General features: G+C 39.9%; 1 protein-coding gene across 3 annotated transcripts in view; it reads right to left on the reverse strand.

Annotated features, from left to right (window-relative positions):
• The window catches only part of TMEM273 (transmembrane protein 273), an 84,292-nt gene extending 72,016 nt beyond the window's left edge, over positions 1–12,276 (reverse strand). For 2 of the 3 annotated variants that reach the window (XR_014307602.1, XM_082718837.1), the window contains exon 1: positions 12,130–12,249. Coding sequence is in view for 2 of the 3 variants with exons in the window: in XM_082718837.1 (XP_082574963.1) it covers positions 12,130–12,175 (46 nt within the window). In the remaining variant the exon portion in view is untranslated. Of the gene's footprint in view, positions 1–12,129 lie in introns of all 3 variants that reach the window. The other variant, XM_082718836.1, reaches the window with a different exon arrangement.
• Positions 12,277–12,814: the final 538 nt, after the last annotated feature.

Consider the following 12,814-nt stretch of genomic DNA (forward strand, 5'->3'; position numbering starts at 1 on the left):
GCCTGATAAAAATCAATATTCACTTACCGAAAGCAAAAGCTCCCATGTCTATGTGTCCCAGTATCGTAGGGTGGCCCAAGAGCCCAGCTCCAGGCCCTTCACCTCTTCCCCTGGGCAGCAACTCCTAGACAACACGACCCAAAGGTTTGCGTAGGTTTCTGAGGGGGTGCAGGCGGGTTCCAGGCAGAAATTCCCCAGCTGCTCATCTGTTTTGTTCAGATGAGCAGGAGAGAGCAAGCCCGTTCATCTCACTGAGAACCATTAGCCTGTTATTTAATGGAATCAAATTTAATAAAAGGAGCAGTTCAGGCAATTCTGGAGGATAAATGAGGGTATAGATGTGACAGAGATGCTTACAGTGACTTTAAAGAGGAAGCACAAGTGGTTAACGTGGAAGTGAGTGAAAAACTCTGCTGAGCTATGGAAAGTGTTCAAGGACCACTGGAAATTCCCAGCAGGTGTTTTGTGGAGGTCACCACACTGTCCTTCCTTCAGGATCCCCCAGGATCAGTGCTGTGTGTCTGAGAGACATTAAGGAGCCCCGAGTCCCCTCCCCAAAGATCTTCCTCCAAACCACCCACCCATCAGGTTCTTAAAAACTCGTCTCAGACCTCCATTTCTGGAAAGATAGAACAGGCTAACCTTTCCCTATTCTTCTCACCAAATTTAGCTTAAAACCTAGATATTAGACAAAAACAAACAAACAAACATAAGAAGATCCTGAAAGATGGAGAGAAGAAGGCAGACTGGCTGAGGACCTTGGGGGCCCCACTGGAGGCAGCATGTGGCCTGTGGTCAAAGTATGGCTGTCACAGCTCATAAAAATATAAGTCAACAAAACAGACTTTCTTCTCCTCTAAGATTTCTAAATTCTGTTTGACTGTTTAGGCTAAGAAATAACATGTCTAAAGTAGTTCCCAATATATGTAGAGGAAATATTTAAGAGAGGAAAGGGACATAGAGACACAATTTCCACTTTTCACTTGAACTGTTAAAATGTTGATAACAGTAGATGATAATACATTATGCATATATCATGGAATACCTACTATACTAGTCCAATGGTAGGAATACCTACCATTCCAGTGTTTCAGCAACCACTGAAAAGGCAATGAAAAGAAATATGTTCAAAAACACTACAGACAAATCAAATGGAATTCTAATAAAGAATGTTCCAGTAACACACAGGAAGGTAGGAAAAAGAGAAATGAAAAACAGAGAACAAGGAGAAATCATAATATAAAGGGGCAGCCTGAAAGCTCCAACATATCAAGTGTAAATTGTAAATTGCCTATATCTGCTAATTAAAAAACAGGTTTGCAAAGTTTATTTAAAAAATGATTGAACCATATGCTGTCCACAAGAAACTCACCCTAAATATGATATAGGTATGTAGAAAATAAAATAATGAAAAAAAGAAATCCATGCAGACATTAACAAAAAGAAAGAGGAGTGGCTACATTTATATCAGAGACATTTTTGAGCACAGAAAATTAATGGTAGGGCCAAAGATATTACATGACATTGTATTACATTACATAATGATAAAAGAGCCAATGCACTAAACAGACACAGTAATCCTAAATCCTTATAAACAAACAACACAGCTGTAAAATCTGTGAAGCAGAAACCAATAACACTGAAAGGAAAAATAGACAGATGCACAACTATAGTTAAAGGCTTCAATAGTCCTCTCTCAACAACTGATAAAACAACTAGACAGAAATCAGCCATGATAGAAAAAATTCAACCATATTTTCAAGCAAAAGGACCCAACACCAGCAGAATATGCATTCTCTTCAAGCACTTCTATAAGATATATCAAGGTATCTAGACTACATTCTGCATCAAACATCAACAAAATTAAAATAATTTCACTCATACAAAGTGAGATCACAATGGGCTCAACTAGAAATTAACAATAGAAAGATAACCAGAAATTTTCCAAACACTTGGAAACTAATGATATTTCCACAAAATTCATGTGTCAAAGAGGAAGTCTCAAGAGAAATCAAAATATTTATTAACTAAATAAAAATGCAAACACACATATCAATATTTGTAGGGCATAGCTAACATAGCTGAGAGGGCAATTTATAGTACTAAATGCTTACATTAGGAAAGAGGTGAAGTCTTCAAACCAATAATCTAATATCTCACTTGAAGAAATCAGAACATCGAAATAAAGCCAGAACATGAAGAAGGAAGTAAATAATAAAGACCATAGCAGAAATCAATGAAGCTGAAAACAGAAAAAAATAATAAAATGGTTTATTTATTAACCATTTAAGAAATAAAAAATCCAATACTTTGAAAAGATCAATCAGATAAACCTCTATTGAGACTAGCAAGGGAAAAAAGAGAGATGACACCAATATCAGAAGTGAAACAGGAACATCACTACAGATCCTATAGACATCAGAAGGGTAATAAGGGAATACTATGAATAACCCTAGACATAAAAACCTGGTGACTTATGGACAACTGGGTGACACAGTTGGTCAAGCAACCAACTCTTGGTTTCAGCTCAGGTCATGATCTCAGGGACTTGAGATTGAACCCCATCATGGGCTCCACACTCAGTGGGGAGCCTTCTTGAGATTCCCTCTCCGTCCCCATCTGCCCCTCCTCCCCATATGTGCACTTTCAATCTTTCTTACATAAATAAATGAATCTTTGAAAAAGAAAAACTGGTGATTTAGATAAAATGGGCCAATTCCTCAAAAAGTACTAACTGTCACAACTCATCCAATATGAAATACTTTGAAGCCCCATAACTATTAAGGAAACTGAACTCAAAATCTACAAACCCCAAAAAAGAAGTCCACAGGCCCAGACAGTTTCAGGGGAGAATTCTAACAAATTTTTAAAGAATAATTAACACCAATTATGCAAAATCCCATCCAGACAATAGAAGAGAAGAGAAAGCTTCCTAATTCATTTTATGAAATCAACATTACCATGACATTAGGACCAGAGAAAAAAAGGTGCAAAAAAGGACAACTACAAACCAGTGTTCATCATGAATACAGACTAAAACTCTTACCAAATGCTATCAAGTAGAATTCAGAAAAATAAAATCATGACCAAATTGAGTCTAATCAAGGATGCAAGTCTGGTTTGATATTCAAAAATACATCACCGCAATCCACCACATTAACAAATAACAGAAGAATAAAACCACATGATCATATCAAGTGATGCAGGGTTCTAAACCCACGTATGACCAAAATGCTCAGAAAACTAGGAAAAGAGGGAAACATCATCAACTTATTAAGAATCTACAAAAAATACAACAGCTAACATCACACTTAATCATAAGAAACAACGTGTTTTCCTACGAAGAACAAAAATAAGGCAAAGCTATTTGCCATTGCCCTACCTGTTCAACATAATACTGGAAGCTCCTGCCAGTCCAATAAGACAAGAAAAGGAAACTAAAACAACATACCATTCAGAAAGAGGAAAATACAACCATTTGCAGTTCATGGTCCACATAGAAAATCCCAAGGAATCTAAAAAATAATCCCTAAAATTAGTAAGTGAATTCATTAAGGTGGCAGAATAGAAGATTGACATACATAAATCCCTTATACTTCTATATACTAATAGTTACACATAGAAAGAGAAATTTAAATACAATTTATTATCACCCCCACAAAGAATACTTAGATATAAACCTAATAATACATGTACAGATGTCACATATTAAAAATTCCACAATGGTGATGAGAGAAATAAAAAAGAATCTTAATAAATGGAGATACAAACCAAGTTCACGGAAAACTCAGCTAATAAAGATGTCAAATCACCCCAAACTGATCTCTAGATTTAATGTAATTCCCATCAAAATCCTTGCAAGATTTTTTTATTGATGTAGATAAGATTATTCTAAAATTTACATGGAAAGATAAAGGAAATAGAATTGCTAAAAACCTTTTTTTTTTTTTTTTTTAGAAAATGAAGAATAAAGTAGGAGGGAACATTCTAACATCTTGAAATTTACATACTTACAGAAATCAAAACTGCTTGGTACTGGCTGAGGGACAGACCAATGGAAAAGAAAAGATGACCCAGAAATAGTCCATACAAGAATGATCAATTGATTCTGGACAACAGAGCAAAAACAATTCAATAGAGGAAGAATAGTTTTTTCCACCAGTGGTGCTGGAGTGATTAGATATCTACAACAATAAAGTATGCTGAGCTAAATTCACAAATGAACTCCAAGTGGATTACAGAATCAAATGTAAAAGATAAAACTGTACAACTTGGTGAAAGGTAAAATAGAAATGGGGTGATTTAAAAGGGATCAAAGAGGTCATTAAGGAGATGGACCTTATGCACACCCTCACTGGACAGACCCATGAACTTCTGAACTGGGTCAAACTGCAAATATGTCAAAAGACTCAGCCAGAACACCTATGACTTGTTAAGAGAAGTTAAGCAAAGGCTTAATGATAGTCTTAGCAACAAATTGTATTCAATCAAGATTACTTTTCTGTTGCTAACACCAATCAAAATTCTTTGTAAACAACATTCAAGCATTCCCTTTGTCTTTAGAAACCCTTGACTTCTGTTCCCTAGAGGGGAGGGGAGGTGCACTATTTGTGTTGTGTTGTTAAATCTTTTGTGTTCCTGAATTACACATGGGAGGCCCCCAATCAATGATTTTTGTTTTTGTTTTAGTTCCAGTTTTGTTTTTGTTTTTGTTTTTTGTTTTTTGGGTTTTTTTGATTGACAACTTTTAGGAGAAAACATAAGATTAAGGAAGGAGCAAGATGGCAGAGGAGTAGGAGAAAACATTAGATAAAATCTTGGAGACCTAGGGCATGAGTAGTGAAAATGTCTCAGATGTGCTATCAAAAGCATGATCCATAAAAGAAAAAAAAAATCAGTAAACTAGACTTAATTAAAATTAAGTACTTTTGTTCTATGAAAAACCCTATGAGGGGGATGAAAAGACCAGATAGAGACTGGGAGAAAATATTTTCAGATCACATCTTTGACAAAGGACTTATATTCAGAATATATTAAGAACTCTTAAAATTCAGTAGTAAAGGAAAAACCAAGCAAACCAATTAGAAAACTGGCAAAAGTCATGAAGAGAATGCTGGCTTGACCAGGGCATTTCTCCTCACCTTCCCAGGGTCCTCCCTTTTTCCTTTATGTTCCACTGACTTTCCGAATGACCCTGCTGTATTGTTTTCTTTTGTTACATTTGTGATAAATTGTTGCATGGCAAAAGAAAACTAACATGTCAAGAATTCTTTCTTCCTGGAATCCACTCACTGCCTGATTGTGAACCATTGTCTTGGCAGGAATCTGAAACAGGGGAAAAGCTGTCAGGAAAGATTTTTACAAAGATCTCAGGGACTAAGAGCCAAGGAATAAAGTGATGACTTTGACTTGTAAGATAAAAACGAATTTAATTCTCTTTACCCCAGCCTCTGCCATCTTTTCATTATAAATTAAGGGGCGGGGGGAGGTGGCGGGAAGCCTCTGTTCTCTTCAATAACTCTGGCTCTTTCAGTGAAGGATGTTTTAGGCACTGGAACATAATTAAAGTGATATTGTATTTCTTTTATTATCATGATTATAATAATACATAGATTTCAGCGAGTCCTTTCCAACAGAATTAAAACGGAGACAGATGGCTGACATTTTGGTTGGAATTAAGAGTCCATAGGAATATTTTATCTGGCAGCCTTTTAAAAAGGAAGGTACAAACCTCTAAGAAAATGCCTAGATATCTCACCAGATATTTTCAATAGCTATTCTTAGAGCAATATTTTAGCAAAATTCAGCAATATTGATCGGTTGCAAATATTTATTTAGAATTGTGACAACTGGAACCCACAATCTGTGGAGGCCGAGTAAAAACAAGGCCATCACACCTCAGGTTTAGCCTTAGCGTAAGTACAGCCATCTTAGCTCTGGCAGCCGTCTCAGACCCCTGTGCCCAAGGGCTGAACTTTCCCTCACCCTGCTTTAGTAACCGCCACCCTGTTTTGGTTCCAGGAAACCCCACCCTGCTTTAGTAACAGGAACCCATAAATACCCCTGCCTTAACTAAGCTCAGGGTCCAAGTTCCTACTCTGCTGTGTTGGTTATACTTGGGCGCAAGTTAAGATTGTCAAATAAACCCTCGTGTGATTGCATCAGTACTTGGCTCCTTGGTGGTCTCTCAGATGTGAAAACTCTGGCACAACAAATCAGCTATAAGTCTTTCATCATTATGTCAAGAGAACATGAGCCTTTCTTAGACAGGTATCTTCTGCTTCCAAACGTGAAGCCCTTAGAAGGACCCAAGAACGGTTATACGTTGTCTAGTATAGAAAGGATAACTGGAATCACTAGAATATCAGGCAAACTCCCAAATGTGGAACGTTCTATGAAAGAAAAGGAGATGGGGTGCCGGAGTGGCTCAGTGGGTTAAATCCTCTGCCTTCAGCTCAGGTCATGATCTCAGGGTCCTGGGATCAAGTTCTGCATCAGGCTCTCTGCTCAGCAGGGAGCCTGCTTCCCCCTCTCTCTGCCTGCCTCTCTGCCTATTTGTGATCTCTCTCTCTCTCTTTCTCTGTCAAATAAATTTAAAAAAAAAAAGGGAAAAAGGGGGAAAAAAAAGAGATGGAAACTTCTAAAACACCAATGTCATAAAAGACAAAGGCTGAGGAGATGTTTCAGGTAAAGAAGGTCAAAGAAACAAGGTTACCAAATGCCACATCGGCCCCTCCACTGTCTCCTTTGTTCAGGACAGTGAAGCTGCAAAGGGCATTGGTGGGTCCAGTGAAAATACTGAACTGCGATAGATTATGTGAAAGTATTTTGACAATGCTAACTTTCCTGATGTTGCCAACTGTGCTGTGGTTATACAAGAGATTGTCTCCATTTTTAAGAAATACACACTAATGTATTTAGGGTTAAAAAAACAACATGATAGATATAACTTACTCTCAAATGGCTCTGAAAAAAAAAGACATCTCTCTCTTACTATATAGAACTATATATATTTATATCCTCATTTGTTTGGTATAAACATATTTCTCCAGAGAGGTAACATAAGATAATGCAAATGATGGAATCTGATTAAGAAATCAGCAAATCATACAGGTGTTCTTTGTATTATTTTTCTTGCAATTTTTCTTTAAGTTTGAAACTATCTTGAAATAAAAGATTGAGAGAACAGTTTCAAAAGTCATGTCAGTTTTCCATGATGACACTACTTTCTATTCTCAGCTGGGAGGCAGTTTGGTATTGGAGCTCCAAGTACAGCTTTTCAGCATCAAACTGTTTGCATTTGAATCCAGCATTTCCACTCACCAGCTATGTGACCTCTGATAAGCTACTTTATCATTCTGGGCCTCAGTTTCTTCATCTGTGAAATGGGCATGAGAAGAACATCTGCTTTGTGGCTGGATTATCAGAAACAAATGAGATCTACGTAGGAGTGCTGGGCGAGACACCATGCTCAGAATCAGCTCTCAGGAAGTGGGCTTTGATGATGCTTTCAAGGAAAATAATCTACACACGAGAGAGAAGGTGTAGTAAGAGCCAAGATGAGTTTTAAGTCAAAGCAAAAGAAGAGGGAGGAGGAGTAGAAGAAGAAGAGGAAGAAGAAGGAGGAGGAGGAGGAGGAGAGGGAGGAGGTAGGGGAAGGGGGAGGAAGGGGAGAAGGAAGGAAAAGGGAAAAGGAAGGGGAGGGGGGAGGGGGAGGGGAAGGGAGAGGGGGAGGAGAAGAAGTAAGGAAAAAGAAGAGAGAGGAGGAGAAAGTATCTTACATACAAGTTACCAAGATTCACAAGCTACAGTGAATACAGTAGTGTGACATGACTCAACACAGAGAGACACAAATACTGGCACAGAATAGGAATCCCATTAATAGTCCAAATATGCATTAAATGGGTATAAAATAGAAGCAACACTGCAAAGCAGGGGAGAAAGGAAAGATTGTGAAATAAATGATATTAAGATCATTGAGGTTTCATATAGAAAAAAAACTAAAATTAGATCCTTTGTTTAGGCCATACACAAATATAAATTCCAAATAAATTAAAGGTGCAATCATGGAAAATGCAACCACTTTAATTAAAAAAAGAAAAAAGTTTCTTAGACAAGGGAGAAAAACTAGACACAGCAAAAGTCAAAGAATAATAAATGTCATTGTATCCCATTTACAGACTTCTGCAGAGCAAAGGATACCACAAAGATAAAAGATAAACAACATACATAGATAGGATATTGACAACACATGACAGAGCCAAGTAATTAATATCCAGAAAAATATATATAAAGGACCAATTGGACCACAGGAAATGTACAGAAAAAGACACCTGGCTGTCTGATAAAGAAAGGGAAAATAGTTAGTCATCAGGAACGTGCAACCTAAAAACTTGGAGATAATATTTTACAACTCTGATTGGCAAAAAATGAGAAGTCTGACACTACTGAGTATTACTAAACCTGTAGGGGGACAGAAAGGTCCGGATCTTGCTAATGGAGAGCAATTTGGTAATATCCAATGAGGGGAGAATTGTCCATACCCGTGACTTGTGACGTCTTCAAGATTGTCTTCCAGAAAACAGCTGCGCATGGCTTCTAAAAGATGGGACTGAGAAGTTTCATTACAGCATCAACAAACACTCAACAAGTAAGAAACAACTTAAATTCTCTCAGTTACCAGAAGGTACAACTAAATTATGATGTAGTGTTTCAACAGACCTATTTAGGACAGTTGAAACGAATACCATTGATCTATGTGATCAGCGCGGGGAGCTAAGGCAGCGTGTTGAGTGTGCTGTAGTGACATTCGTGTCACATGTTGAACCCCTAGAAAGCAACACAGGAAGGAAGCTCAGTCAAAGCAGGGGTGCTGTATCTTCCGGAGAAGAGAGGAAACAAAACAGGGGAGAGGAGCCCCAAGGGCATTAACTCCATTTCTGACATTCTCTTTCTTTGATGGATATGTTGATTTATCTATCTACTTACGAATCTGTCTAAAAAACCAGCCAAATTTTAAAAATGTATTAATTCAAGGTGTTGGGTCCATGTTTGTTACATTGATGTCAGTTTTTTTTTTCTTTTTTAAGATTTTATTTATTTATTTGACAGAAAGAGACAGCAAGAGAGGAAACACAGGCAGGGGGAGTGGGAGAGGGAGAAGCAGGCTTCCCATGGAGCAGGGAGCCTGATGTGGGACTCGACCCCAGGACCCTGGGATCATGACCCAAGTTGAAGGCAGAAACTTAACGACTGAGCAACCCAGGAGCCCTACATTGATGTCAGTCTTAAAATAGTTTTAGAATACTGGAAAACTGACTTTCCCAAAACTGTCCAACTACTCTGTGTTGTGGGAAATAGAGGCTCATGCAAGCCAGGATGTCACAGGAGTCACTAGGGAGAGATGTCCCTCTTCCTCCCATGTCCCCAAAAGCCCTCATGCACAGCTCTCACATATGCCCTGGGGTGACTGGCCTGGTCCCCTGCCCTGTGTTAGTAGGTATCACTAGATAATCCCCCAGGTCGCTTCTACCAGTTTGTAAAGAAAAGTTTAATTAATTCTTACAACTTTCAAAGAGGCTATCATGCTACTTTTTGGTGCGGTGCGTAGAAATTTATTTTGTATTAAGAATATATATGATCCTAATGAAAAATGTCAATACAAAGAAACCAAAAGATGCCTTACAATCCTATTTCCTAGAAAGGGTAAAAGGAAACTTTTCATGACTTGCTGTATCTCCTTCCAGTCAAGTTTTGGATAGGCAAGCAAACATATGGAAAATGTAATTCTGTACCTATAACTCCACAAGTTTGTCACCTCCCCTTTATCCATGTCAGTTCTGAGAATGTTTTTCATGTAAACATTTTGGATATCATTGGAAAAGTTTGATTATAACTGATTTAGCCAGGGCGCCTGGGTGGCTCAGTGGTTTAAGCCTCTGCCTTCAGCTCAGGTCATGATCTCAGGGTCCTGGGATCGAGCCCTGCATTGGGCTCTCTGCTCAGCGGGGAGCCTGCTTCCCCCCCTCTCTCTGCCTGCCTCTCTGCCTACTTGTGATCTCTCTCTATCAAGTAAGTAGATAAAAATCTTAAAAAAAAAAAAAACTGATTTAGCCAGATTCTGACTGAAAATCATTTGTTTTCTGGTTTCTACTGGAGTCAACAGTGCTAAATAACATCCTATTAAATATTCAGGGGAATTTTTATCCTATTACTTCATCAGGATAAATTTCTGGGTAAAAGGTTGTGAACAGCTTACACTTTGCTACATGTTATCCAATTATGTCCTGAGAAGATTGGGTCAATCAGTATTCTAATCATCCAAATCGTGAGTGCCCACCTCCTGTTAGATCCTGGCCATGTGCTTTAAACGTGGCCGCAGACTGAGTTCTCTCAACAGCCCTGTGAGGTTCGTACCATCATTATCCCCAAGTTACAGATGAGAAAACTTAGCACAGACAGGATGGACAACGTGCCCCAGCTCCCAGGGCTGGTAAAGAGCTAAGAGGATTAACATTCGTTTCTTTAGAGGGAAACACAGTCTCTGAAACACCACTGTTTCTGCCAACGGTATCTGAAAACACTAACTGGCTGTGATACCTTAGCCAACTAATTAAAACTTTATCCTTAAAATGCGGATAATGGTGGGACCTATTTCATGAAGTTGCTGTAGGCACCAAATGAACTAATGTGTTTAAGGGAATAGGCAGCAGGTCGAATGCACTCAAAAATGTTACATTACTCTTTCTTTTATTATCTGGGACCTTGAGCATTTTCAAGGCTTATCGCTTGTTCGTAATTTTTCGGAAAACTGCCTACTTGTATCATGGGCACATTTTTTCCAGGGGATTTCTTAAATTTCACTTCCTTCCCCACACCCACCCCCCGGGACAGACGTGGGGAAGGAAGATGTACAGACCGGTCTGTACTTCTACACTGGTCAAAAGCAGAAACAGGTTAAGATGCCTGCCACCTCTGTCACGTCGCCGAGCACACTTTGCGTTTTCTGCCCTGCACACACATCTTTTTTGCTTGCTGGTTCTAACTACCCCCATGGCCACTGCCACTCATTACACATGGCCATTTCCACATGTAAACTGCTAGATGCCCAGGCTCTCTGCCTCCCACGCTAACTCCCAGAAAGCCAAGGTCTTTGTTCACTCCGGGCTGGATGTGGGCTTCAGGCAGGAGTCCTGCCCCTGGGAATTAGCATTGCCCATGTCCCGGATCTAGGCTGTTGCTTCCTCAGATAGAAGATTAGATCTGGAGATCGACTGCCTGCCTTTGAGTCTTGACCCAGGGCAAGTTCTGAGAAACAGCCTCTTTGTGCAGATGCCTTTTTAAGAAATATCAATTAATGTTGAAGCAGATTTTGCAAAGTACGTGGCTCATTAATCTCTGTTTATCTCTGTCTACACATATCATTCTAACCATCATTCTGGGCCTCAATCTTTATCTCTCTCTATTTTCCCTCTCTGATTCTCTGGTCTTCTATTTCTCCCTCTATATCCGGCCTTACTTTTCTATCAGTCTCCACCTTTTCCCCTTCTTCCTTCTTTTGATGTACAGAATTAAAGATGACTTTTAAAAGTCTGGATACTTCTGGGTGACTAAGAACCTCCTTCATTCCATAATAAGACTCATTCACCATGAACTATGGAGAAGCACCTACATTTTCTCATTTTATATAATTATTTTGGTTTGACCTAATTAAATTGAACTTAATTTTCAAACAATCCTAGAAGACATGCATTATTCTCCCCCTTATCTCTTATTGGTTCAGAAACTGAGAGAGGGTCTAAGAAGCTTGCAGCAGTTTGTCAGCAATGAGGCCACAATTTAAAGCCAGATTTTTCCAGGTCCCAAGCCCAAAGCTCTTTCTACCACATGACCCTTTCCTGTTCTCCTCTGACACAGAAGCATCTGTAAGTTGCAGCTGGAATGAAACAGACAAAAATCGTTGCTCACTGTTTCCTGTCTCAAAATGAGAAAAGCTGTCTATCTCAAGGGACACATCTGTGCTTGAGGGACTGAGCCCCAGTGGGCTAATGCTCCCCCAGTTTCCCACTCACTGAGGGACCGCAGCCACAGAAGAGTCCCACCCACACCATTTCTGCATTCCTTACTTACCCAGGAGGAGGAGGAGGGCTCTCAGCATGCTGGCCCCCAAGTCCATGCCGGCTCTATGCTCCTGGCTCCTCTCTGAACAGGCACCAAGCGCTGTATGACCCAAGGCTGCAAGGGACAGGAGCCAAGCTCCACGTGACAGACAAGGAGGAAGCTGCCTCCACGCCAGGAGGCTGCTCAGTTCCTCTCCGCGACATCAAAGGGCAGGGCTGAGAGAAGCACTTGTTGTCCTGGCCCTGCCATCTGTGGAAGGGAACTAGCCCACAAGAAAGGCTCCTTGAGGCTTTCCAGGATATTGGCTATCACCCCATCTATCTCCTATAACTTACCCCCACCCACCACACACACACATAGCACGGGAACAGAAGTGCCCTGAGGGCAGATTCTTGCCCAAAGACCCAGGCTGATGAGTCTCAGAGGGGGTTGTGGGCAAAGCAAATATGGATGTCTAGGTCATGCAACGCCCATGGCCACCAGCCCACAATGTACCGCAGTCACTGTGCTTGGTGCCATGGACATCTCTCAGTCTGGGAGGCTGACTCTCTTCTCAGAATAACATTTTTTTAAAAGATTTTATTTATTTATTTGACAGAGAGAAATCACAAGTAGTCGGAGAGGCAGGCAGAGAGAGAGAGAGGGAAGCAGGCTCCCTGCTGAGCAGAGAGCCCGATGCGGGACTCGATCCCAG

Source organism: Mustela nivalis (assembly GCF_964662115.1).
Source record: "Mustela nivalis genome assembly, chromosome: 2".
In the NCBI taxonomy this organism is placed as follows: Eukaryota; Metazoa; Chordata; class Mammalia; order Carnivora; family Mustelidae; genus Mustela; species Mustela nivalis.